The sequence below is a fragment of the Mustela erminea genome, chromosome 1 (assembly GCF_009829155.1).
Source record: "Mustela erminea isolate mMusErm1 chromosome 1, mMusErm1.Pri, whole genome shotgun sequence".
Taxonomy (NCBI): domain Eukaryota; kingdom Metazoa; phylum Chordata; class Mammalia; order Carnivora; family Mustelidae; genus Mustela; species Mustela erminea.
In genome coordinates, this window is record NC_045614.1 from 135,774,965 (window position 1) to 135,801,688 (window position 26,724).

The following is a 26,724-nucleotide window of genomic DNA, read 5'->3' on the forward strand; positions in this document are numbered from 1 at the left end:
TTAACAACGTCCTATAGCGCTCTCTACCAGGAAGAAGTGATAGTTTTGCACCACACAGAACATTTTCACCGCTGTGCCCCAGAGTGTCAAAGCACATGACTTATTAAACTTACAAATTTTACAATATTTTGTAGAAGTAATAAAGACCTCTTAATTCAACCTATAAAAATGGGAATTCATATAATTTAAACATAGCCCACATAACTACAGAAACGAGCTACTCAGCCATTTAAGCTACTTCAGTGGAATCGTTGACAGGGAAGGAAGACCTGGGCTGGAAGGCTTACAGAATAACACACTGAAAACAACCTGTAATTACTACCATTCCAGGAAGAAATGTAGGCAATTTAAAGTTTGCTACTAGTTAATAGTACAAACAAATAAAAAGACAAATTATTTTCAAGTACTTAGGAAGAAACTTCATCAGGAGAATTTGCTTTCCATTAACACATCAATTAAAATTATTCTTATCTTCTCATTACAAGAGGAAATGCACCTGTCACAGGCACTAAAAATAATGCAACCATAATCAAAATGTGTTTGGTCTACAACTTGAACTCTTCTCTAATTTAAAAATGGGTATTTTTGAACAATGGGTGTAATGACTCCGGTTGGGTGTAAGATGTGATCCTGGTACTCTCACTGTTTTGAGAGGGAAGCAATCACCCCAGGCACCTGAAGAGAGATGTTTACAAGTCCCCAAAGACACAGATGGAACAGAGCAACCAGTGGGAAAGGAAGTCACGGTTACAGTGTGTACATGAATAATCATGGTGACAGAAGCATAAAAGGGTACAGTTTCTTTGGAAAACAGGCAACCCCTAAAGCTGCTGAAACATGATTCAGCCCTTCCACTCCTAGGTATTTACCCAAGAGAAATGAAAGAATATGTTCCTACAAATAAATGAATATTCACAGCACCTTCATTAGCAATAGAAACTAGAAACAACTTAAATGTCCATCAACTGGGAAATAGGGTATCTCCATAAAATGAAACACTACCTAGCAAAAGAAAGTAGTGAGCTGTTGCTCTAGACAATAACACAGCTGAATCATAAAATAATGACATGCTGAATGAAAGAAGCTGGACAAAAACGGAGTACATATTATATGATTCTACTTACATTCATTTTAGAAAAAACAAGCTAACCTCTATAGTAATAGAAATAAGACCAGTGGTTGCCAAGGGGCAAGATGGGGAGGTTGCAATGGGGCACGTGAATACTTTTTGGGGTGAGAGATATGTTCACAATCTTAATTGTGAGGACGGTTTCACAAGCATACATATATGTCAAAACCGATCAGATCACACACTTCAAATGTGTGCAGTGGACTGTCAACTCTACCTCAACAGTTAGTTGTTGTTGTTGTTGTTGTTTTCAAGAATTGAAAGTGGGGAAAGTGGGAGAAAAAAGAGTGTGAGTTTCCAGGGACAGATGAGACTCAGCTTGGAGGACCACAGACCCTGAGGAGAGAAAACCTCACAGTCCTTGAGTAGGTAGAAGAGTGATCTGGAGACAAAGACCCAGGGGAAGCAGACAAAAAGAAAGGGAACTGCCTGGGTCTGTGCTGAGAAGAGGAAAACCGCGTATCCCCAGGATTGCCCAAGCCAGCTTACTAGTCACAGTAGGCAGGGAAATGAGAATTTAGGGTGAATATGGATATGAGGGAGCAGGTCTCCCTTAAACTTGCCACCGCTAGTTCTCAATCTGACATCAAAAGCATAAATCACCAGTGTCTTTCTTTACTCCTTAACTGTGCGTGACCCCTGATGCTGATGCAGGTCCCCCGGAAGGACTGTGAGAAATAGGGGGAAACCAGAGGAGCAGGGGCTGGCCAGCTGAAGGGGGTGCTTCTGCGAGTCGTTCTGGTTGTTGCACTGAACAGTTCACCCTCCCCATGACTGTGTGTCAGGCATTTGTGCCAAGCAGGAGGGAGATACTGGGGATAAGGCAGTGGAAAAAAAGAAAACCTTGCTGCCTTCCAGGCTCTGACATCAAGGCGGGGAGGGGTTGCTCTGTCAAGGAAGAGGTTGGGGCACCTGAGGTCAGGCAAGTTTGTCTAACGGGATAGGAGGATGGAATTTCACTTGTGTTTCCTTCAGGCCTTCCTCTGACACCTCAGAGCTCTGACCGCAAAGTTCCTGGCACCGTCCAAGCCCATCCTCCTCGGCTGACACTAAGGGAGAGAATAGCTGCTTAAACCCTTCTACAAAAAAAGGTCAGTCCTAGGATTTAAATGCTACCTAAATGTTGTATGTTTTTAAATTTGTCTCTAAATTCTCCCTAGATTAGGAATGGCTGATGGTCAACATAATCTTGAGATCTCATCCTTCCTTTGGAGGTCTTGCTGCAGCCATCAGCCTATTAAAACAAACCCAAACTAAAGCAGGCCTGTGAGGAGACTCTGAAATAACGGGATTTTGATTATTTCCTAATTTACTTAGGTCCTTAATAATTACCAAGGAAGCATAAGACAGGATTTGTCATTAGGAAACCTAGGGAGGTGGGAGCCTCTTTTCTTCCCTTTTACTTCAAATTGTTTTTAGCCTTAAAATAAGGGAGGAAAATAAAAAAAAAAAAACTTTCCGTAGGTTACTTAGTGGGCCCTTAAGCAAATCACTTAGCTTCAATGGGCCTCAATTTTCTCAGCTGTTTTTGGCTTAAGTCTGGGGCCTGTGAGCCTAATAAGCCATTCATTCATTCATTCATTGAGAACCTACTGTATCCCAGGCACTAGATTTTTTTTTTAAAGATTTTTATTTATTTATTTGAGAGAGAGACAGTGAGAGAGAGCATGAGCGAGGAGAAGGTCAGAGGGAGAAGCCGACTCCCTATGGAGCTGGGAGTCCGATGCAGGACTCGATCCTGGGACCTCGGGATCATCACCTGAGCCGAAGGCAGTCGTCCAACCAACTGAGCCACCCAGGCGTCCCTCCCAGGCACTAGATTACAGCAATTAAAAGAGAGGCAAGACCTGTACACTACAACTCAATTCCAGAGAAACCAAAAATGAACGGGAACCAAACAAGATAATGTCAGGCAGTGATAAGCACTAAGAAAATACACCACAGTGCCTTACTTTACTTTGGGGATGGTGTTCAGGGCTGTGAGAGCTGAGTAGTCTGGAATGATGGAAAGGAACCAGCCACTTGATTCCCAATAGAGGCAATCCTACTGAGGGTTTTCCATGGGGCGGGAAAAGCTTATTTGGTTCTCTTCATAGGTAAAGGAGAATATACCTGTCTTTTTTCATTTTATACCTTTCCTCCCAGTAGTCTGCATTAATTCACTTATATACACTTTCTATTTTCACTTTTTAAAAAGATTACGTATTTATTTGACAGAGAGAGAAGGAGAGAGAGGGAGCACAAAATAGAAAGCAGCAGAGGGAGAGGAAGGAGCTCCCGGTGAGGAGGGAGGCAGTGTGGGACTCAGTTCCAGGACCCCAGGACCATGACCTGAGTCTGGGCCAAAGGCAGACTCTTAACTGACTGAGGCACTCAGGTGCCCCATGTACATAACTTTTTTTTTTTTTTTCAAGATTTTATTGATTTATTTGACAGAGAGAGATCACAAGTAGGCAGAGAGGCAGGGGAGGGGAGGAAGCAGGTTCCCTGCTGAGCAGAGAGCCCCACGCTCGATCCCAGGACCCTAAGATCATGACCCCAGCTGAAGGCAGAGGCTTTAACCCACTGAGCCACCCAGGTGCCCCTGTACTTAACTTCTTAAAGAGAAGCAGAAGTATTTGATTTGAACAACTTCTTCTAAATAGGATTTCTCTTCTGCAGGATTCCTTTGTTATTCTCAAGTTTCTGTCCTCATAGTTATAAATTCTCCCACTTATTCCCGGGCAGGAGTAAACAGGATTTAAATCAGTGTTTTTCAGATTTTATGATAACAACCTACAGTAAAATAAGTGTTAGATCATGACCCAGTGTATAAAACCAAAAGTTTTTAAAACAAAGCTTACAACAACTATCTGCAATGGACAGTAGTATATTCTATTCTATTTCATTTTTTTAAATGCTAAGATGATTTCATCAATAACTTACAGTATGAAGAACACTATTCTAAATCAATAGTGGCTAGTAATTTTGTTATTAACAAACCTAAAAATGGTAAAATTGATTAAACAGCCTCAAAGTCTCTCCTCTCCCCCTTCTTTCTGTACATACTTGCTTTAAAAGAAATGGGTTCCAAATTTCTCTGTATAACTTGTGGAGGAAATGCCCAGAGGGGACATTTTCAGGGGGACTGGCGTGGAGGGAGGGGAGCCAAAATGTGTAAATTGTTCAATAGTTGAAAAGATAACTTGGGTTTCAAAGATTGCTCAAGAAGGAAAGATTCATAGTCTTCAGAACAACGAGGCTGTGGGTGGGTGTGTGTTGGGGGAAGTAATTTACTAAATTTTAAGTTCCTAGAGGGGAGTCAGTCTTTCTTCATTATAACTCAAGTCTTACATGGACAGATAATGTAACTGCAGCACAGAGAATCAGACCTTGCATTTAGCATGTAACACACAGGTGCTCAGTAACATTTTGTTTAATAACTTTTAAATAATGGAGCTCACTGTCATCATCAAATCCTAACTTCGCATGTGCACCAATTATTATGTTCTCCTGGAATGTAAAAATGTCATGCAATAGTAAATGAAATGTGTTTATCTTCAAGTCATTGTTTAAGTCCAGGGAGCTTAATCAGGCATTTTTCTCAAGCACTAAGTGGGAAACGGATGTTTTCCATTACAAGGCATAAGAGAGCGGATTGGCTGTAATGGAAAGATTCCACATCTGCTAGTGGCCATGGTAAACAGCCGGGATTAGAATGAGTGTGTTAATTTAATAGGTAGTTTCTCAAGGGACACTAACCAGAGGGCTCTGTCAGCCAAGAGCTCTGTCTGATGGAAACCGTGCCAATTTCTCTGGGAATTGCGGTTACTGTCCTTACCCCTGAAGTCAGAAGTGCATGCACCCAATTTCTAGTAGCCCCAGGGCTCTGGAACCGAAAAATTACACCTGCAAGCAAGCGTTCTCCCACACTGCTGCAGGGCCGCCACACACAGAAAGCAGGCAGTGAAGCTGTGTGCCCTTCAGCCCCATTTAGGGACATCATTAACGATTTCAAATTACAACTGTTGCTTTAACTCACAACAGTGATAAAGAGCGGAGCTGCATTCATGATGTTTTTCTTTTAAGTCATTTATTTGCTCTCCTCTCAGGGGCAAGGAAGATGTTGAGACAAGTGCAAACCTGCCCGAGCTGCTGCGTATAGATGCAGCCCTCTTTCGGAGTCTCCCTCTCTCTGTTCCACTTCAGCACCCCTCCCTCTCTGGATTTCCTGAACTGAGCCAGTGGCCTCCGGTAAGGAACTGCTAGTGGCTCCTTTTCAAAACAAGAGGGATTCAGCAGAGAGGCTGAGGCGACAGAGGCAACAACCACTCCCTCACCCCAGCAGGTCAATTCACCCCATTCCCCAGGTCAGCAAGAGGTTGGGTTTCTGAAAGGAACGAAGTCTTAGAGGAGGGCGGTCACCCATTCAAATTCAGGAGCATCCGCTCAAACGCGAGATGTGCCAAATCCTGCTGCCATACCGGAGGGTGGGCAGGCGAATGTGAGCGTGTGCTAGGGGACAGCCTATATATAGGCGAGACATCAGTGGTAACGAAGGGAGACCCGCCACGGCCGACAAAGCCACAACTATTACGACTTGAAATATCACCCACAGGGCACCGGCTTCGGTGCCAAGCTCTCCCCGGATTTATTTTCAGGCAAGTGACTCACAACCTCGTCTCCATAAGTAATTCCATTAAAATGAGTCGCCGGTTCCACTAACCCGACTTTCCGCTGCCCTCTGGCTGCCCCTCCCTCCTCTCCGCCCATCAGGCAAACCCAGACAGCTCCCAGACTGAGCAACCGTACCCCAGGGGAGCAGAAGGCAGGCTCTTAGGCCCGGCCCCCACCCTCAGGGAAGGATGAATGGGGCCGGAGGCGGGTGGCAGCGCCAGGAGGGCGCGTGCGGGCAGTGCGCGGGGTGTGTACGCGTGTGTGCGCGCGTGGGCACGCACCCGGGCCAACTTACGGAGGTGGAGTTGGTCCTCGCTTGGCCCTGGTTCCGCACCTCCTGCTCCCGGAACTGCAGTCCAGCCAGATGCTTCTCTAGTGCCTCCCAGTCCATAGGGGGCACCGGGGGCTCCTCCGGGACGCACGTCCCGCAGTCCGTGGGCTGAAGGCAGAGAACCCCAGCTGCCGGGCCCCGGCCGCCGCGTCGACTCCGCGCGGGCTGGGGCTTCTGGACCGCCCGGCGGGGGCCCCGGGAACCGCTGGGCCGGCCGGCCACCACCACCACGTTGCCATTGTGCCTGAGGTCCTGGGGGTCGTGCGGGAGGAGGTTGCCATTGGGCATGGGAGGCGGCATGACAGTGGTGGCGCCCTTGCCCCCGCCGCCGCCGCCGCGGGTCCTGGCGCTCAAGTCCCCCGGCTCCCGGGCGGGACAGCGGTCATCCCGATACCCCCGCTCGTCGCGCTCGTCGCGCTCGTCTTCCTCTTCCTCCTCCTCCCCGTCCTCCTCCGGCGCCCACTCATCAATCACCTTCTTCTGGTAGACCGGGAAGGGCTCCTCATAGTCCTCCAGGGCAGACACCAAGTCCAGGCTGCCCCCCGGCGAAGACGAGGATTTGCACTCGGAGCAAGGGGTCACTTTGGTGGAGTTGGACTGCGAACTGGCGCGGCTGCTGCTGCTGCTGCTGCTGCCGGCGTCACTGCCTAGATCCATCCCATCCTCTCGGTAATCCTGGGGAGGGGGGGAGGAGGCAGAGAGTGAGCTGCCGGGCCGAGCCTGCTCCGGTCGCCCGCCGCCCGCCGCGATCACCCCGGCCCAGTGCCCCGCGCCCGCCTGGCCGGAGGTGCGCCTCCCACGGAGGCCTGGGAATCGGAGCCGGCACCAGCCTGAGGCTTCCCTTAGCCCACCACCCCCCCCCCCCAGCATACTTCCTCCCAGGAACTAACCCTCAAATTAGCAAAGGGGGTGCCCAGCCATCAGCAAGGACACTTTCCGTAAGAAGGGCCCCGGGGCGCGCATGGACTTTGTTGTAACCATTTTGCGCCGGGCGCGCCCCGGCACCCCGCCCCAAGGATTCTCGGAGAACCAGACACTTTCCCAGAGAATTATAATTCCCTGGGGGCGGGACCGAGAAGAGGGTGGGCAGCCACTGAATTCGCACCTCGATCGGGGCGCCGAGACCACCCCCCACCCGGCCCCGCCTCGCCCCGCCCCCGCCGGCGACTGGGAGCCGGGCTCTGCTCGCTAGCTGAGCTTTACTTTCTAAGGAACCGCAGGCGGCTCGGAGGTCTCACTCCCGCCTCCGCGCCTCCCAGACCGGCCCCTCCTCGGCCCGCCGGAAGCCTCGGGCGCTCTCAGCCAGCGCTGGAGAGGGTGGCTCTCGCGGCCCCCAAAGGTGTTCGGGGCCGGGGCGCGGCGGCAGTAGCTGCCTGCGCCGCCGCCGCCCGGGGGGAGGGAGGACGCGCCCTCCCGGCGGCGGAGCCGGTCCCGCCACCGAGCATGCCCAGAGGCTGCCGGGCGCGGCGTAGTCCGCTCTCCCGGTTTTCGCGGCAGCAGGCTGGGGCGGGAGGCCTGGCGGGGATAGGGTTGGAAAGGTCGGTAAAAGGCCGAGGGAAGGGGGCACGCAACGTTGGGGATGCAGACGCAGCCAATTAACAGGGGCGGCACGCTGGGGAGGGTGGCGGATTTTAACCTCCAGACGCACTAATATTTTCTGGGCGCGTCTCAAGCCTTCTTTTCCCGGCTCGTTATCCAGCCCAAGCCTCCCGGTACCCCAAAGCGCGGGCGCGGCGCATCCTAGCCCACGCGGAAGTCCCCGAGTGATCCGATGAAGGACTCCCCCCACCCCCAGCACACACGCACACAGACACTAGCCCATATGGGAGCCCGAAGTGACGTGTGCTCAGTGGTCATGCACCATCATTTCCCTTCCACCTTCCTCGGCCACTTCCTCTCCCTCCACCGCCCAGCTCCGGTCGCCCAGCTGGCTCCCCTACCAAGTTCAGGCTGTGGGCGGAACCTGTTGCTTTAGCTCCGGCTTCCTTCCCCCTCCCGGCCGCACTCTGAGGTTGACCTCAGAGAGGTGTGTGTATGGGGAATGGAGGGGTTAAGTGTAAAATGGGATTGATACCTCGAATTTTAGAGGAGAATCTGTTCTAAAGGTTCACGTGAAACCTCTCAAGTCCCCTTTGGCCACCTCCAATCAAGGAGACATTAAAGGAGGGGAAGAGGTGGGTATCTGGAGACTTGCTCCTGGCTTGTGCACTGGCTCTATGCCCTCAAATTTTTTCTGGAAACCGAGTCAAAGAAACATATGTTGGCTTTTTCAGAATATACACTGGTTCCCTAAGTTTGGCAGCTCATCTAATTAGGAACAAGTTTCCATGCAGTGAATACTTGAAAAGCATGTCTGTATGGGTCATAGAACACTTTTTCAGGATTAAGAATTTTCTGTGAACCAACCGGTTCTGACTTGTAAGAACTGGGAAACTAAGAAATGCCCTCTTCTCTGTTGTTATGAAAAACAGCACTTAGAACTTAAAGGTTCTCACAGGCACAAAACTGTGAGGTGACAGATGTGTTAACTAGTTGGGGGGGGGGGGTTCCTTTCACACTCTATGCTTGTAGCAAATAACCATGGAACACACTTTAAATATTTACAATTTTATATGTCAATTATACCTCAATAAAGCTGATCATTTTCAAAAAGGAAAAAAAAAAAACCCAACACTTAATTTTACAGCAGATTGGGGAGAATCAGTTTCCCTGGACTTCCAGATTTGGGCTGTTACTTATTATTCCCAGGGAATTCAAACCTGGACTAGGCCATTACCCTGGCATAGTACCCCCTCCAGATGGAGGAACAGAGGAATGCTTGGAATTCTTTAGTAGGGAGTGGCTGCCACCCTGACATTTCTTCTAGGTCCTAATTGGGACTTGGTGCAGAGACCCTTTGTTTAAGTGACTTCAGTGAAATGTAACTCTTTCCTGTCCTAGCTAGGCCTGAGCCAGGAAAGATAAACTAATCTTTTAACTTGTCTGGCAACACCAATCTTATGAGTACAGGAAAGGGGGCCTCTGGTCTGGCCCCTTTACAGCTCTTCTGTAAAACAGGACTGATTATAATTCAAAGTGTCCTTTATGGTAACATCTGTAAACAGCCTGCCTTGTGCTCCAAATATGGGTTGATTTTGAGGTTGCTATGAAGCACTGGGTCAGCTGGCTGACCCCCTGTGGGATGGAGGTGACCATGAGGGTGTTCAGAGATGTGGGTAGGAAACCTCGTGTGCTGGAACTAGATAGCTGCTTTTCAAATCTCCAAGTGATTTGGCAAGGTTTAGGTAAGAAGAGCTCCCTGCTCTGTGGCAGGACACAGGTAGACAGGTAAGTATTGATCATCTGGGGTGATGAAAAAGAGTTGTGGGTTCAGTCCCAATTTTTAAACATTAGGACCTCCTCAGCCACCCACCCAGACCCCCTCTTGGGCTCCAATTCATCCCCCCCCCACCCCGCCCGCTGCCCAGATGGTCTGTGTTCAGGGGAATGCAAAATAAGGCCTTAGAAAAACATTTGGCACAAACCCACTGCCAAAAATGTGTGGCATTTCAAAGCCAAGTAGAAACCTCTTTGAATTATCTGTCCTTTTAAATTATTTTCTGACCAGATATTCTGGATCAGATGGGAAAGTACCAGGTTTCCTTTTTTTCTTTTCTCTTCATGCAAGGTGCCTGGCTAGCCCAGTTTCCATTCTCTTTCCAGTTTTCCATCTCCTGCCAAGAACTGTCCCATTTTGGAACAGGAAGCCCTGCCAATTCCTAGGCTGGTGACAGTCTACAGATATGTCCAGCAAGATGGAGAGATGATTTGGAAAGTGATTGAAAGGTCCTGTCTTCCAGTTTATAGGAACGTTTCCTCAAGTTAGAAGCTTGGGCCTTATAGACTTAGCTTTGTCCCCTGCAGTCTTAGTACATCAGACATCAGAGATGTGAGTCAAGTGCGTATCACGCAGACAAGCACCTTCTGCTGTCCGCCTCGAATACCCACTGCTCTCAGATTCTAGACCACTCTGTCCTGAAATTACTGAACGGTCTTCCCACTGTCTGTGCCCCTTGTCTGTAGGCAAGCATAATGTCTTTCTGAAATGCAAATCTAAGCAGGTCTCTCCTGGCTTTCTCAAAAACCCCTTAGCTCCTCATGGCTCTTAAAGAAACTGCTTCCTGCACACCTCCCCCACCTTATTTTGGCAAATTTCTAGCTATCCTTTAAGACTAGGCTTAAATGTCACTTCCTCCTGGAAGGCTTCCTGATTCTCTGTGCACCCCAAAAGAGATCAGGTATCTTTCCCATGCTCCTGAGACACTCACCGCACTTTATCACACACACTGCATTGAGGTTACTGTTTAATTGCTTATCTTCTCTACTAGACTCAAGAAAACCATTTTATGTCAAGACCCAGGCCACACAGACATATAAAAATACTGAAAAGCTTCATAAAACCCTTATTTTGTAAAATCTTATCCTTATTCATTAAAAACAAAATCTGCCCACATGTCACCATTGACTTTTTAACCCTTAGATGGATCAGGGTCCCTACTGCGTGAAAAAAACTCTAAATTCCCAGAAGGGAGGAGCTCTTTCCATTTTGTTCATGGTAACTGGAATGGAATAGAAGCTTCATCGATATTTGTTGCTGGGATTACTACTACTAATAACACCGAATCCATGCAATTCTCCAAAACTCTCATAAAGAAACTAGTATTCCCATTAACCGGTATGGATGCTGAAGACAGTAAGGTTAAATACATTGCCTAAGGTCAAAAAGTGGGAAAGCTAGGCGACATAGCCAGGATTGGGACCCAGATAACCTGGCTTCAGAATCTTGGCTTAGTCACTCAGCGAAAGGTTCCGTGCCCTTTGGCCTGCATGCGTACGGACGCATTTACAAAGCAAAATGCCAGAAAGAGTCTCCTTCTAGCAACTTCAAAGGAGTCCTCAGTCTCCTGCCCTGCAGAGAATCCTTGGGCAGTATTTATGTGTGTGCAGAGAAGAAGGCAGCTGGCAGGAGCAGCTGCTCTCCTCTGCTCATACACGCCCCACCTCCTCAACTGTCAACAAGTTCAGCAATGTTCAGCAAGTTGGGAGCCTTAATTGTATACAGGCAGAGTATAGACAAATCAGAAAAGGAAATTTCACATCGTTACGAGCCACATGTCTTAAGCTCCCCCCCAAAACAAATCCTTTAAGAAGGTAGCAATCACGAGATTGGGATTTTCATTTTTGTCAAGAATAGAAAAGTGGAGTAATACTCAAAGGGAAGGGATGAGAGCATGTTTCTTAGAGGCCAGTGCTATTTATAGGATTTTAATCTGTCCGGGCAACATGTGAGAAAAGATAGGACTGAAATATTTAAATCATAAAGAGTGTAGATAGTTGGGAAAAAGGTTTATTTGCAAAATTCCCACACTAATTCGGAAATGAATGCTCCTCATACTGAACCTTCTATAAGTTGTGGCATTTAGAGTAACAAAGAAATAGCTGGCAAAGAGGTTTGTATTTCATCTTTATTACATGAATTACATGCAAGTCACATTCAGTACACAGATGCTCTCCCGTTTCATCACCTGAATTTAACTACACGGGAATATTTAACAGCACCATGGGGCCAAGTGTCCTGGATATAGAACATCTGGGCTTAGTTTCCAGCCTGGTCTCTAACCACCTTTGTGACCTCAGTTTCCTCGTGACCAGGCTAGATGGCACGATCATGGTGGGAAGCAAACAGAAAGAATTAATTGAACAAATGAATACGTGAATGAACTAATAGGCTTCTTCCAGCTTAAAGACCCTAGGGATTTCATCCTAGACATTATGGGAAATATGGTATAAAACTCTCTCTCAATGATTTCATCACCTTCCCTGTTGGGTGATAAAGAAGTTGGTTCCTCCACTAATTCAAAACCAAAGTCTACATCTCTGTTAGGCAGGTTGGACGCATGGTATTTCTGCTGTAGAGCTAACGGTCAATCTTAACTTTTAGTCTATGTATAGAATTTTGGAGACGGATCCTATATCCACCAAAAGTAATTTTTTCCCTTTCATTTACAGACCTCTTTCTTAATGGAAAACATCCCTTTAAAATACATTAATGTCTTAAATATTTTGATTCTCTAGAAAACCATGAGAGTGCATTTCTTTTCTGCATTTGCCTCAATAAAATTGAAATGGCAAAATCTAGCTAGGCAACCTCAGCCCTTAAAAGATAGCTCCAATGACCTATTTTCCAAATCTGAAACCAGGACACTTGGCTTTACAGATACTACAGTGCTTACAAAAACTAGGTGAATGTATGAAATGAAGATTACTCTAAAAAGTCTATAGGCATCAGTGAATAAGGCAACTCTAACTTCAGCATGGGATGGCTACTTTATCAGGGAAAAGTCACACAGGGGTGTCAGTCAGGACCTCAACATATGAGCACACAGATCGTGCCCTGTCTGTTGCCAGGAGGATTGTGATCTGTCCCACGGGTGCCAGCTGGGAGGAACCATTTGGCACTTTTGCCTAGGTGGCGACGTAAATGGCGCCCCCTGCAGTTATGCAGTGCACAATCTGCACAACAGTACACAGAGGCTCTCTATTGGGAATCCCACTGGAAGGAAATTTGTTCCCTGTTGATGACTTTGGAAGAGGAAGTCTGCTACTCTTTTCCTAATAAAGTTATACCTCAGATTGGATGGCAGTAACAAAAATTCAGCTTATTTAAACTGTCGTCTTTGTTTTTCCAGAAGTTCTTTGTCATCCTACTCTACTATTCCTTAAGTTCTTGGCAATGCTTGAAAATGCAAGTCTGTAAACAACTCTGAACTTACTTTTTGAGCTTCATTAAAGGGCATAAATTACATAAAAGGACATTTAGAAAAAGCTAGGGGTATGCCTGGGTGGCTCAGTTGGTTAAGCATCTGCTTTCAGCTCAGGTCATGATCTCAGGGTCCTGGGATCGAGCCCCACATGGGACTCCCTGCTCAGGGGGGAGCCTGCTTCTCCCACTCCTCCCTGCGTATGCTCTGTCTCGCTATCTCTGTCTCTGTCTCTATCTCTCAAATAAATAAAATCTTAAAAAAAAAAAAAAAAGCTAGGAAAGTTTGTAGACTTACTGCATGAGCTCAAGAAGCACTACAAGTGATGGGCACTGAAACCATGGGCACATGACCGCAGGACGAGCTGAACTGCCTCTGAAACTGTGTGCCTTGTGCTTTGATGTGGGAGGCTTGTCAAAGAGCAACATCCTCACGGGATGCTGTAGAAAGTAAAAACCATGTTCTGGTCACTTCTCAACATAGCTTGGGAAGTGTTATCAAATCAGAAAATAACTGCTGGCATCGTCAGTCTCGTGTGAGCAGGAGGAATGCATCTGAAAGCGAAGAAGGGGGCGGCTTGTGGAACAGGAGGGAACTCTTCCAAGAGCCTTGGCTCTGCCTCTGACTAGCTCTGCGTTTCTGGGCAAGGCAGTCCTTGTAGCTCTTTGGGCCACCGGCCTTCTCATGAAAGGAGAGTTGGATGAAATTGTCTGGCGTCTCAAGGGTTAGGCAGGTAATGTAAATGAATGAAGTAGGCAGCGTGGGTGACAGGGAGTTCCAGAGTAAGTCAGCGAGTCACTGGACAGTACAGCAGAAAAGCATCCATATTAAAATTCAGAACAAAAAACATTTTCGTCTTTATCCCTGGATCACCACTACAACCTCCGCTCTCAGCTCTAGATGTCCAGAGTTCTGAGACTACATGAAAATGAAAGAGTTAGGGAAACCATCCATCTTGGCTTGTATAGGATGGTCCTGCTTTATACCTGCTGTCCTGGCATAATTATGAATAGCAACTTTCTTCACTCCCAAAAGTGTCCCAGTTTACATAATAAATTTCATGTAAATTTCAAATTCAAATTTCATATGATTGCTCAGGTAATGGGGAAAGTGAAAAATGTCCAACTTCACTGGTAATCAAAGAAATGCAATTTCAATGATAATGAGGTAACATATTGTCTATAAAATTATTCAAAACTGTAATACTCAGTGTCAGAATGAGTGTGAGCAAAGAAACAGTTATGTACTATTGGTGAGCTTATAAATTGGTTGATACAGACTTTCTGGAATACTATTTGATAATACTCTTTGACAAATGTCTTCCTAAAATTTATACCCCGTAACCTGTTAATAACGCAATAAGTGTTTATTGAGCACCTGCTACATGCAAGGCATTGGGAGATATTGTGGAGAAAAAGGAGGAACGCTTTGCCCAAAAGGAAACATCAGTCTAGTAGAACAACAGACATTACAGGGGAAAAAAGATACACAACAATTTAGATTATAATTTGTCATAAGTACCCCAAAAGTAGACTCATACGACGCTGAGAGAGCATGTAGATAGTATGCCTGTTGGAGGGATGCATCAGAAAAAGGTCTGGTCTGTTGAAGGAGGTGGGTGTTCAAGGCAGAAGAAACCCTTTAAGCAAAGCTTTTGAGGCTGGAAGAAGCTTATCTCCATCGAGTAGCTGCAAGGAAAATGCTAGGTTGGAGCAAGAAAGTAAGGGGAAGAGTGGCAAGAGGAGCAGCGGCCATTAAGATCTTTCTCCCAACAACCACTTCAGGATTGTACAAGCAGACTGACATTCTTAGAAATGCTCTCCTTGTCAGAGAACGAAGAAGCAGATAGAAGGACAGAGCAGGACCAGAGTAGATGCAGAGAGATCCATTAGGAAGCCAATGTATAGTCCAAGGAGTAGATAAATATGCCTTAAGTGGGGATCACAGAGATGGAGAGAAATAGAAATATTAAAGATATATTTAGATGAGAGAATTAACAAGACCTGGTGACTGAAGAGATAGGGGTAGTGATGGAGAGAGAGACGTCGCTGATGGTTTCCAGTATCGTATCATAAGCAATTGAGCGGAAAGGCGATGTCTCTTTACAGAAACAGGCAATAAGGAAGGGAGTTGGGTAGGGAGCAGAAGAAGGGAAGATACTGAATCCTTTTCTGGACATTTTCTATTTGAGATGGTATAAGACTTCTGAGTGGAGTTTACAAGTAGATATCTGAATATATGCGTCTGGAGCTTAGAAGGGAGATCTGGGGCTGGAGATGCAAATATGGGAGGTTGTATATGTTGAAGCTTGGGTATAGATGACATCTTCTGCAGACAGAGAGAGTGAGAAGAGAAGGTCAAGTTTCTAGCCCCAAGGAACCCCATCATTTACAGAGCTAGAAGAATATGTATTGTAAGAAAGACAAGGAACAGAATGAGGGGAGGAGACAATAGTTACTCTTTTAAAAATCTGGCCTAAGGACACAGAGATGAGGATCTAGATTTATGCATAAAGACGTTCATTGTGGCATTTACAATAGTAAAAAATTAGTTTCAACCTAAATGTCAAAAAATGGTAAGATGTTTAAATAAATTGTGACATATTCATCCTGTGGAATAAATGCAGTCAAATAAGATGTTTTGAAAACTATAACATTAAATGAACAAAAAAGGATATACTATCATACATACAACATGATCCACATTTTGAAAAATTAAATGTTTATCTGCCTAGAAAAAGATGTAGCCACATGTCAACAGTGGTTAATGATTGATTTTTTTACCTTTGTATCTATTTGGATTTTTCAGTTTCTTTACAATAATCACAAAATGGGCAGTAATATTTTTATGAAACCAAAAAAATGTGTACATTTCTTTTACTTAAAAGGGAATGGTTCTAGGGTGCCTAGGTGGCTTAGTCGTTGAGTGTCTGCCTTCAGCTCAGGTCATGATCCCAGGGTCCTGGGATCAAGAACTAAATCAGGCTCCCTGCTCCACAGGAAGCCTGCTTCTCCCTCTCCCACTCCCTTTGCTTGTGTTCCCTCTCTTGCTGTGTCTCTCCCTATCAAATGAATAAATAAAATCTTAAAAAAAAAAAAAAAAGAAAGAAAGAAAAAGAGAAAAGAAAAGGAATGGTTCTGAATTTGTTGAAAATTTTCATTAAAAACAATTGTTCAGGGGCACCTGGGTGGCATAGTCCATTAAGCCTCCAACTCTTGGTTTCAGCTCAAGATACAATCTCGGGGTCATGAGCCCTAGCTGGGGGGTGGGGCACTGTGCTCAGCTCAGCTTGAGTTTCTCTCTCCCTCTCCCTGTGCCCCTCACCCTATCCTCTCTAAAACAAATAAATAAATCTTTTTATAAAAAATTGTTCAGATGGGTTATAATTTATTTGTATAAATTCTGTGATGAGTCCGCTTATAAAACAGATAATTATCTGGTTCCATCAATCACTTACTAATTTGAAGTTTTTGAATGTCATATTTTATTTCAAAATATAGATTGGATCAGCACACTTCTGAAAAAACGTTTGGGGTTTTAATGGATTGAAGCAGGGGTCAGAAAACTTTTCTGTAAAGGGCTAAACAGTAAACATTTTTGGCTTTGTGGGTCATATAGTCTGCTGCATTTTTTTAAGCAATGCTTTAAAAATGTAAACATTCTTAGCTCAGGTCATATAAGAACAGGTTGCAGGCTGGATTTGGCCCCCAGGCTGGATGTGGGCCACAAGCCATAGTTTGCTTCCTCTGGACTAAATGGATGAATGCACAAGAACAATGCATGATATTTTTTCGTTAAAAACTAACGTAACACTGGGACCATAGCTAGGTGAATCTTCAATTAATAGAGTACTAGAACCATTCATTTTCAACATGAAGCAGAATAAGTAGAAAAGGTCTAAAAAACCAACACTTTTTAAAAAAGTTTATATATCTTTAGAAAATTGATCTTATGCAAATATGCCAAGAAGTCGGCATTTTTCACCTAGAAAGTCAAAGCTAAAGGAAAATATATTTATTTGGAAAATGAGAATCTTTTCATATTTCTTCTGCAATCTTAGATTGTTGGTATTATGAGGGAAATGTTATTTACAAGAATCCATTCATTCATTCTATTCACAATCTATTCACTATGCCACAAACCTGGGGGCCGTCCTTGTTCCCTTCTCCCCCTCCCCCACCAATACCAAATGTACTTAGTCCTGTTAGTGCTCCAAGCAGGCCCCTGTTCCTGGCCACCACATCCAGCCCCCAGCTGCTGTGAGTGTTGGCTATAAAGGCTCACAGCTGTCCTCTGTGGTGCAATTTATCCATCCACCTTCATCAAGCCAAGCATACCATCTGATCCATATCCTGCTTCTCTCACTTCCTTATAGATTTATCTCTCAGTAAATCACCTGCATCCAAATCCCTCTCTCAGGCTCTGCTTCTGCAGAACCTGACCTAAGACACCAAGTCTTAGCGAATCTGCTTCCTAAATATATTTTTCTTTCTGGCCACTATGTCTGCTTAGAGAAAAGCCTGGACCACATTACACTTATAATGCATACACTTATTCCAATCTATGAATAAATTTCAAGATTTAGTGTATGATGTCAGTAACTTTCGTGAATACAAGGAAGTGATTCTTATACAATTATGCATCAATGATCTGATAAAAACACCCTTAAAGATAAACAAAGAACTTGGAAGAGGTTTAGCTTTCAATCGACATTACCATACAGAATTATTGCTAATATTATTAGCAATAATATTATTAGTGAGTGGAAACAGCCGCATCTCCAATACTATCAATTTTGCTAATTGTTACTGCTTATATTTTAAAATTACACTAATAACTAATAGCCTATAAATAATCTTCTATTATAAGACCTTTCCTATAGTATAATAGGTTCATTGATGCTTAGTATGATGTGACTATTTGCTGACTCTGAAGAATACCTTTATTAGGATATGCACATGTGTTCAATTTATCTTCTCAATTACAGCTACATTAAAACCTTCAAAATTAGGTTTGCAAAACCAGGCTCTGTACAAGCAGTGGAGCCTGAATGACTTGTGACCTCCTGCTCTATTGCATTCTGGCTAATGATTCACAATCACCTTCAAGAATAGGCACCAAGTAAATCAGAGGGTTTTGCATGGCTCTTGGGGAAATGTTCGCATCTGTGCCTAGCAGTCTGAGGACCAGACCTCGTGCAGGATGGGAGCTGGAAGTACCATGAGCCCCCATCCATACAACCGTCAGGGAAATGACACGCAGAAGCAGAGCATTTTTCTAATGGAACATCAACAGTTTCCCCCAACTCCATCTAAAATGATTCTCTCTTCACTTCCATTCTGGAAGCAGGAAATTAGCAACTTCTGTGTTTTGTCAATGAAATACAATTTGCTTCAAGTTGTTCATAATTATATCTGGTAAATTTATTATGAAAAACAAAGCAGACCATTCTTGGGCTTAATAATCACTGAAACGGTTTCATGTTTAGTCAGCCATTATTGGTAAATAAATTACTCAGCAAGAGAGGCTAAAATGAGGGTGCCTGGGTAGCTCAGTGGGTTAAAGCCTTTGCCTTTGGCTCAGGTCATGATCCCAGGTCCTGGTATCGAGCCCCACCCCAGGCTCTCTGCTGAGCTCAGGTCATGATCTCAGGGTCCTGGGATTGAGTCCCGCATCGGGCTCTGCTCAGCAGGGAGCCTGCTTCCTCCTCTCTCTGCCTACTTCTCTGCCTACTTGTGATTTCTGTCTGTCAAATAAATAAATAAAATCTTTAAAAAAAAAAAAAAAGAGAGCGAGAGAGGCTAAAATGTTCTTTTCTCCTCCTTATTTCATGGAGAATTGGTTAAAAACAAAGAAAATAGAAACCTCTCAGTATGCTGTTATTTAAATAGAGGCAAATCTAGATTATTTCAATACCTGTAATGAGTCTATTTCTTAGGAATTTCTTTTCACTCTTATAAAATGACTTCAGTGAGTTATAGCCTCATTCCTCAACCTGAGCAGAGACATAATTGCTCAAATCCCTCTCCCATGCTCGGTGGAGGAGACAGGATCTCCCTTAGAGTGCGCAGTGCTGGAGAGCAGTGGGCTTGGCCTGAGCTCGCAGGTGGGGTCAACAGGCAGAATCTGGTTCTAGGCAGTTAGAGCAAGTCACAGCCACCTCAAGGATTTTCACAAAACTCAATATTCTACATCTACTCCTATTTATGGAGTGTTTTTCTTTAAATCAACTCATTTTTAAATGCATTCAAAAGAGAGACTTTATATCACTATGGTAAACGGAATATAAGTATTATCTGGTAAATACAAGTGAAGTGTACATACACTGCATTTTATCAGTTTTAAGCACTCTTTGAAAAATAACTTTAAAACTCCGAAATTGGGATGTCTCTTAGAATCAATGGCATCTTGCGATTATAATTACCAACATGTCTGTTCTTAGTAGTGCATGAACTAATGATGTGTTTTGCGTATCGATGGCATGTTAGGTTTGATGAAATATAGTAAATTCTATAAACACAATGTTATTAAACTTGTAAAAATGAAAAGTAAAAATGCCAAACAAAAAATAGAACCAGTCAAATTGATATATAAAATGTATGGCTGAAAATAAGTTTCTAATTGAGAGGAAAGGCACTTTTTTTTTTTTTTAAGATTTTATCTTTATTTGACAGACACAGAGAGAGAGAGAGATCACAAGTAGGCAGAGAGGCAGGCAGAGAGAGAGGAGGAAGCAGGCTCCCTGCCAAGCAGAGCCCGATGCGGGACTCAATCCCAGGACCCTGAGATCATGACCTGAGCTGAAGGCAGAGGCTTAATCCACTGAGCCACGCAGGTGCCCCATGGCACTTTTTGATCAAAATAGCTAGATAACCTAATTGATGGTTTCAAATAAAGTTGATAATTCACATCAATGAGACAAATCTGTCAGTTTCTATGTTAACCCACAATAAAAATCTGAACTTGCATGACGATATGGTTCGACAGCTCAACAGATATTTGACGATTTCATCTGTAACAGATAACATATTTAAAAGTACATACACCCTGAAACCTCAGAAATGATATTTCAGTATATCCATGAATAAAAACCAGAGGTGCCCATGGAATTCAGGATTTGGGAATCCCTCCCTATTGATGTTATTCCTGGCTGTCCATACCTCTAATGGGCTTGGTCGAGGGTTCAGTTACGGAGGGCTTGGAAGATTGATGATGATGTTTGAGCACCTTGTCTCTGGTCTATGAGGTCCAGGTCAAGTTGATTACAATGGCACTACCTTGTATTTCATCCTAGGTGATATTCTCTGTGATATCATGATTTTATGTCCTGGTTTCCCCCTCCTCAAATATACATGAATATAAATACAAGACTATCAAAAGACATTTGTCTGAGTATCACCTCAAAATTACTGTGTACCACACTCTGGGAAACAGTCACCTGAAAGTAGAACCAAACAGGAAGGGCTCAGCAGAAACAGGGAATATTGGGTTACAGCTAGAACCAGATGGGTTAAGAAGGGCAGTTAGGAGGCAAAGACTAAAGGGAATGCAAAGAGCATTGACCTAGACCCCTAGAGAAGGTGACCAAGTAGGAAGGCGCTACCTTAAGGAGATAACAGCATTCATTTATCCATTCCTCTGTTCATTCCACTAAAGACCTACTATGTGCCAGGGACTGGGTTGGACTTTGGAAAGAAAGAGTTGAAAGAGGTTAAAGAGATTTACAATTTAGAAAGGAAACAAAGAATACCCGTGATTTCAGTTGGGTTTCAAAGTATTTGGATGGGCATAGTCAAAGAGTGCTATGAAAAAAGGTATTTGAGAGAGAATTTAATTCAACGTGGAGAGCTCAGAGAAAGCCTTCCCAAAGGAGTAATGCTTGAATTGAGTTTTGAGGTACAATTAAAAGTTCCAGAAGTTCCCAAGGGCCAACCGATAAAAGGACATTCCAATCTCAGGGAATAGTATGGTCAAAATTTTGGAGGTATAAGAAAGCATGGTCTATTAGTTACAAATAAAAGAAATTTGGTATAACTAGAAAAGATAGCATGAATATATACAAGAGAATAGCAGAGAAAGAGGCTAGAAATGGTAGGAAAGCAAGAGTTGGATGTGAAAAATACTAAACTTGGATTTGAACTTGAAATTGAAGTATGATAAACCAGAAGTGGCAGGATTATACGTGTTTCATGTTTTGACTGATGTTCAGAAAAAGTGAATTCTGTATTAAAACATAGCCTGAAAGCCTTAGCTAGAGTGCTAGACAGTCAGCACACAGAGATCTGTATCATTTTAGAAATGATTTAAAATATAATCAAGGGATTATGCTGCTGACAAAGAGTAGAAGTGCCGGCGATTAGCATTGCAGATATGAGGCCCTGGACAAGCCACATGCCAGCACCATGAAAGCTCCCAGGTGAGAATGAGAGTTTGGAAAGAAAGGAAGAAGAGAAGCAAGTGCTAGACTTCACAATGAATTTAGAGGGATGGCTGAACCAAAAAATGACAATGACAAGGACAGCTGGAGTCCTAACATAATCCATACGATCAATTCTATATCTATCTATATTCTTTTAGTTTTTTAAAAATAAATTTTTATTATGAAACACTTCAAACACTTACATAATTGAATAGTAAAATGAACCCTCACATACCCATCGCCCAGCTCCGGCAACTATCAACCATGGCAATCTTATTTTCCCTATAACCCTCCTACTCCCCCCACTCCCACTAGATTATTTTGAAACAAATCTCAGACATCATATGATTTGAAGACAATGGTCTTTTTTCTCAACCCAAATCTGTGTTGGAATCACAGGATATGATGAATCTTGTACTGTGGCTAATTAGGGAAACTCTGAAAGTTAACAAATACAAAAGCAAAGTCAATCTAATAAACAAAAATTAAATATAAGACTATGAAAATGATTATCAGTTATTTAAAGAAAGGGGTAAAATAGAATAACTTATAAGTAACGCTAATTTGGTGATCAAGGTTACTAGCAAAATCTTATGACATGGATTAAACTAGTGAAGCTAAATATATGAGCGGGAAACATAAGGAGATTTAATTTAAAAATGTGTAAAGCATCGAAAAAATAAGCTATGAAATAACTATGAGAAGAGAGAAAAAAAAAAAACAACCTGAAAACAGAAAGGGACCTGGGCTGTGTGTGGGATGGGGAAGCAAATTAAGTGTGAGTTCGAATATAGCCTAGCCTATTTAAAAGAGATCCCAATTATTTTCTCCATTCTGTAATTACTTATGGAGCACCTGCCATATGTAGGGCGGTGTTTCCTTCTCTGGAATGTCAGGTGCCTTTAGTAAACCATCTTCGCTGCTTAAAGAGGAGGCAACAGGTGACCTGGGGGCAAGCAGCTGCATCTACCTGATTCTGCTAGAACCTCATCCAGATTCTTAATAAACACCTGGCTTCTTGAGACATGGAGGCAACTGGAAGGCGTTCAAAGAAGTGGAACAGAAAATAATTAGAGGAAGAGATTGATTTTAACAGAAAGATCAAAGGAGCCAAATATAGGGAACTTGGCTAAGGTAGGGTTCAAGAAAAAATGAGCTATTTGAGGCATGTAAAGAGGGAAGCAAAGTAAGAAATACTGAGCTGGTGCACAGAGCGTAACTGAGAGCAGCACAGGGAAAGGCAGGCAGAGGCCAGGGCAAGGGGCTCACCACACAGCGCGGTCCCCCAGCCCCACCGAATACATTCTGACATTAAACAGACTTCTGTCCAATGGCTACCTTGTGTTAGAACAACAGCTTCCAGAGAGTCCACGTTATTTTTAACCTTTCAACTTTGGAAAAGAAAGTGTGCTAAATCACTCCTGCCCTGGCAAGCAGGATTGGGGTGGGGGGGCGGACAGGGGATTTATTTTCTCTCCAATGTAATTCATAGATAAGTTCTAATGCTCCTCAGTCCCACAGTTTTTCTCCAGTCAGCAAAAATTTTACCAGTGAAGGCAGAGAGATACAGGAGAGAGGTGATATGAGTGAGGGGACGGGGGAGGGGAAGGGGGAGGGGAAAGTGGTTGGGGGCACAGAGAGATTGACATCTGTACTGGGTCTATGGTTTCTGTTTTAAATTTTCACTGAAATTCTTACTGGCTTTATTTGGGCAACTATCTTTAGCTCCCAATTTCTTTCAGACACTGGGTTTTCATTTATCGGAGGGAGTTAACTTTATCTCTTTACTTTAAAATATATCATACATATGAAGAGAATATAAACACATATATGCACAGTTCAAAGAATCATGATAAAATGAATGGCAGCCTTCCCCACCTGTCCATTTTAAGTCAGATCATTTTGGCATCCTTGAAGCTCTGTGGGTATCCTACCCACAGATCACATTTTTCTGTTTGCTTCTCTCTCCCACTTCACGACACTATCTTAAAATTTAGCTTAATCCCTTGCCTTTCCTTATGGTTTAACTGTAAGGTATTGTTGAGAGTTTGGCTAAGTTACCTCACAGTATTGCTGCCTTGTCATCCATTTTGTTGGCCAAGTGGCCTGTGGGGCCTTCAACGGACACTGATTACTTGGGGCAATCACGGGCCCTAGCTAGCAGCCCACAGAGTCATGAGCAAATATATGCTCCTGATATGACATCCCTAATAGCCCTGTGGTCAACAGTGTCTCCTGCTTCTCAGGGCTTTTCCTGCCGTGCCCCTTAGGTAAGACTCCATGGAGCTTACCAAAATTCTGCTCTTTTTGGTTTGAATGCGGTTTATCATTGCCATTAAACCTATAAATGAATACTCATGGTGGTCCCATCTCCCACCCCCAGGACAGCACTAATAAAGGACTTGCTTCTTTATACAGTGGACAGAAAAATTAAAAATTACTGCGATCATGATGCTTGTTGCTCAAGATGGAAACAGGGCTTAGGAAAATGGATGGATGAGCCATCCATGGCATATCACCGTGACGAAGAAGAGATGTTCCGTACTCTTGTCTTGTGGACAGTATCTTGGAATTCAGAATCCTTTGGGGACAGCACTATCAATGCCACACTTTTGGGGGCAGTGTCTTCTTGACCCAGCCTTGGGATAGATCCAGTGACAGCATCTTCTCCTCAGTGCCTGGTTCAAGAAAGAGGCACACTCAACTGTGTTTCCTTTTTTTGACTTTTCTTTTACTTCTTCCTTCCTTCCTACCTCTCCCTCCCTTCCTTCCCTTATTTATTGATTAGATTATTTATTTATAATATATATAGAGAGCGCACACGCAAGCAGGGGGGCAGGGCAAAGGAAGTCTTAAGCAGACTCCATGCTGAACATAGTGTCCGATAGTGGGCTCTATCTCATGACCCTGAGATCACAACTTGAGCAAAAACCAAGAGTCAGTGGCTTAACCGACAGCACAATCCAGGCACCCCTTGACCACTTTCTTGAGGCTGGAATTACTTGTGCATGGTCCTCCCTGGTTAGTCTGAACTCATCAAACATTTGGCCACTGACCTAAAGTTTTGACAATGCGCCCTATCTCAATTCCCTCAAATCCAAACTCCAGGAACTAGAGCAGGCTTAGCTTTGTCCTATTTCAGGCCCCCTCTGCTATGAGTTCCTATCCCCCTTCTCAGCACCACCCCCTGCAAGGCTTAACTGTGTTAATGATTTGGCTAGACAGGCTGGCAAGCCGGGGGTTTCATCCCACGTGGCCCTCCTAGGTTCTTTAGCAATTATGAGGCCATGGAGTTTACAAGTTTTAAATAAGTGAAAGGATCAAAGTTTTTAAAGACAAAATGCAGGCAGTTTTAAACTTTCTGTTTTTTTTTTTTTTTTTTTTTTCTGGAAACAGCTTAAAGAGGCATGAAGTTATAGAGAGAGACATCTGGAAATTTCTACTCATCATTTTTTTAAATTGGGGTAGAATTGGATATAACATTATATAAGTTTCAAGTATGCAACATTATAATTAGACATCTGTATACACTACCCAGGGATCACCATCTAGTTACCACGCACCCATACAATTGATCCCCATTACCCACCTACTCAGCAATTTCATACTAGCTCTTTATAAATATAGGACATTCCATAAAGGCTAAGTAAAACTCTAGTATTTCTAAAATCCTGTGTAACTAGTATAGCTCAGTGGAGACATAGGGTATTAGAAGCTGTGATACCTGAAAATTATTGCTATAATATCTAAAATTCCCTCTTTCTTCTCTCTCTCCCTTTCTTTCTCTCTTGCTCTCTTTCTCTTTTTAATTCTAAGAAGTCCAGGATGTTGGGGTGCCTAGGTGGCTCCATGGTTAAGCGTTTGCCTTCAGCTCAGGCCCGGATCCCAGGGTCCTGGGATCAAGTCCGGCATTGGGCTCCTTCATTTGCAGGAAGCCTGCATCCCCTTCTCCCACTCCCTCTGCTTGTGTTCCCTCTCTTATTGTGTCTCTCTCTGTCAGATAAATAAAAACAATCTTAAAAAAAAAAAAAAAAAGAGGTCCAGGATGTTATGGGCAGAATATATGGCTTTTAGAAAAGTTGGCTCTTGAGCTTTAGCTTGGTTTAGTCCCATTCTTCTCTATTTTGATATCCTTTCTTTCCCTTCATTCAACAACAAACATTTGTTGAACATCTAATAAGTGTCAAGTACAGTGTCAAGCACTAGAGACTCTTTTTTTTTTAAAGATTTTATTTATTTACTTATTTATTTATTGTCAGAGAGAGAAAGCGAGCGAGCATGCACAAGCAGGGGGGAATGGCAGGCAGAGGGAGAAGCAAGCTCCTGACTGCACAATGAGCCCAGTGCGGGACTCAAACCCAGGACCCTGGGATCATGGCCTGAGCTGAAGACAGCTGCTTAACCAACTGAGCCACCCAGGCGTCCCAGTTTTGGAAATTCTAAAGAAAAACAAAACTGTGGCATTAGTGGCTCTCTTCAGAGGAGCTTAAGAACTACTAAAGGGACAGAGATGTACAAAGAAAGATAGAAAAGTAATAGTGTTCTAGTTGTGTTACAGGAGCCAATGAGGACAGCATGAAAAAATGTTATTAATTCAAGAAGAAGAGAACTAAGACTTGGGGAGGTGGATAGTTTGGTTTGCAAGAGGTCTTAGGGAAGTAGTGAAGATCTTGAGCTGAATAATGAAGTACGTTCTCAGAGCCCATCAGAGTCTGAGAGAAACCTTGATCAACCCTATTTCTCAGGTTCAAGAAAGTGACCTTGCCCAAATCCGCATGGCTAGTTGGTAGCTGGGACAGGACTTACTAATGCAAACCATTTGCTCTTTCCTTTCCAATGCATGATTCTGGTTTCCCCTTTTGTGGCAGGCAGCGATGTGTCCACCTCTTATAGGACCTCACGTGTGTCCAGAGATGAAGGCAGAAATTCCTCCTTTTTGGTTTTTATAGGTAAGTGAGATCATTTTAGGTAAGTGAAATATTTTATTTTATTTCCTGGAAGCTTGGCTTATGGAGATTGGGTGATGGGTTTAAAGATCTAATGGGGGATGGGGATTCTTATCTGGTTTCTGATTCTCTTCTTCAGTTTCATCTAGAAATTGGCAGGCAGGATGTGTTCAGGGACTATTTGGCTTCATCAGCTCTAGCTGGAGGCTGTGATGCATTGTTCCACTCATCCCACAACCAGTCTCCCAAGTTCCTTTGGTGACTACCCTCCTTGGTTCTCAGAACACAAGATGCTGGTGGGAAGATCCAGCTCCTGACTTCCATACTCAGTGAAACTATTCACTAGTGTGGGTATGGCCTCCACAGCAGCCTCCTCGTTTCCTCCAGCCAGCCCCTTCAGGTCAGCCTGGAAGCCAGGATGTTCCCCCCCCCCCTCCAGTACA

At 43.9% G+C, this 26,724-nt stretch overlaps 1 protein-coding gene across 10 annotated transcripts in view; it reads right to left on the minus strand.

The window, feature by feature from the left end:
* The window catches only part of LOC116590758 (IQCJ-SCHIP1 readthrough transcript protein), a 742,659-nt gene that overhangs the window by 119,377 nt on the left and 596,558 nt on the right, over positions 1 to 26,724 (minus strand). For 5 of the 10 annotated variants that reach the window (XM_032343015.1, XM_032343021.1, XM_032343030.1 and 2 more), the window contains one exon: positions 6,081 to 6,791. In XM_032343015.1, the coding sequence (XP_032198906.1) occupies positions 6,081 to 6,791 (711 nt within the window). Of the gene's footprint in view, positions 1 to 6,080; positions 6,792 to 7,006; positions 7,209 to 7,386; positions 7,620 to 7,922; positions 8,019 to 26,724 lie in introns of those variants that run through there. The other 5 variants (XM_032343072.1, XM_032343043.1, XM_032343053.1 and 2 more) reach the window with 5 other exon arrangements.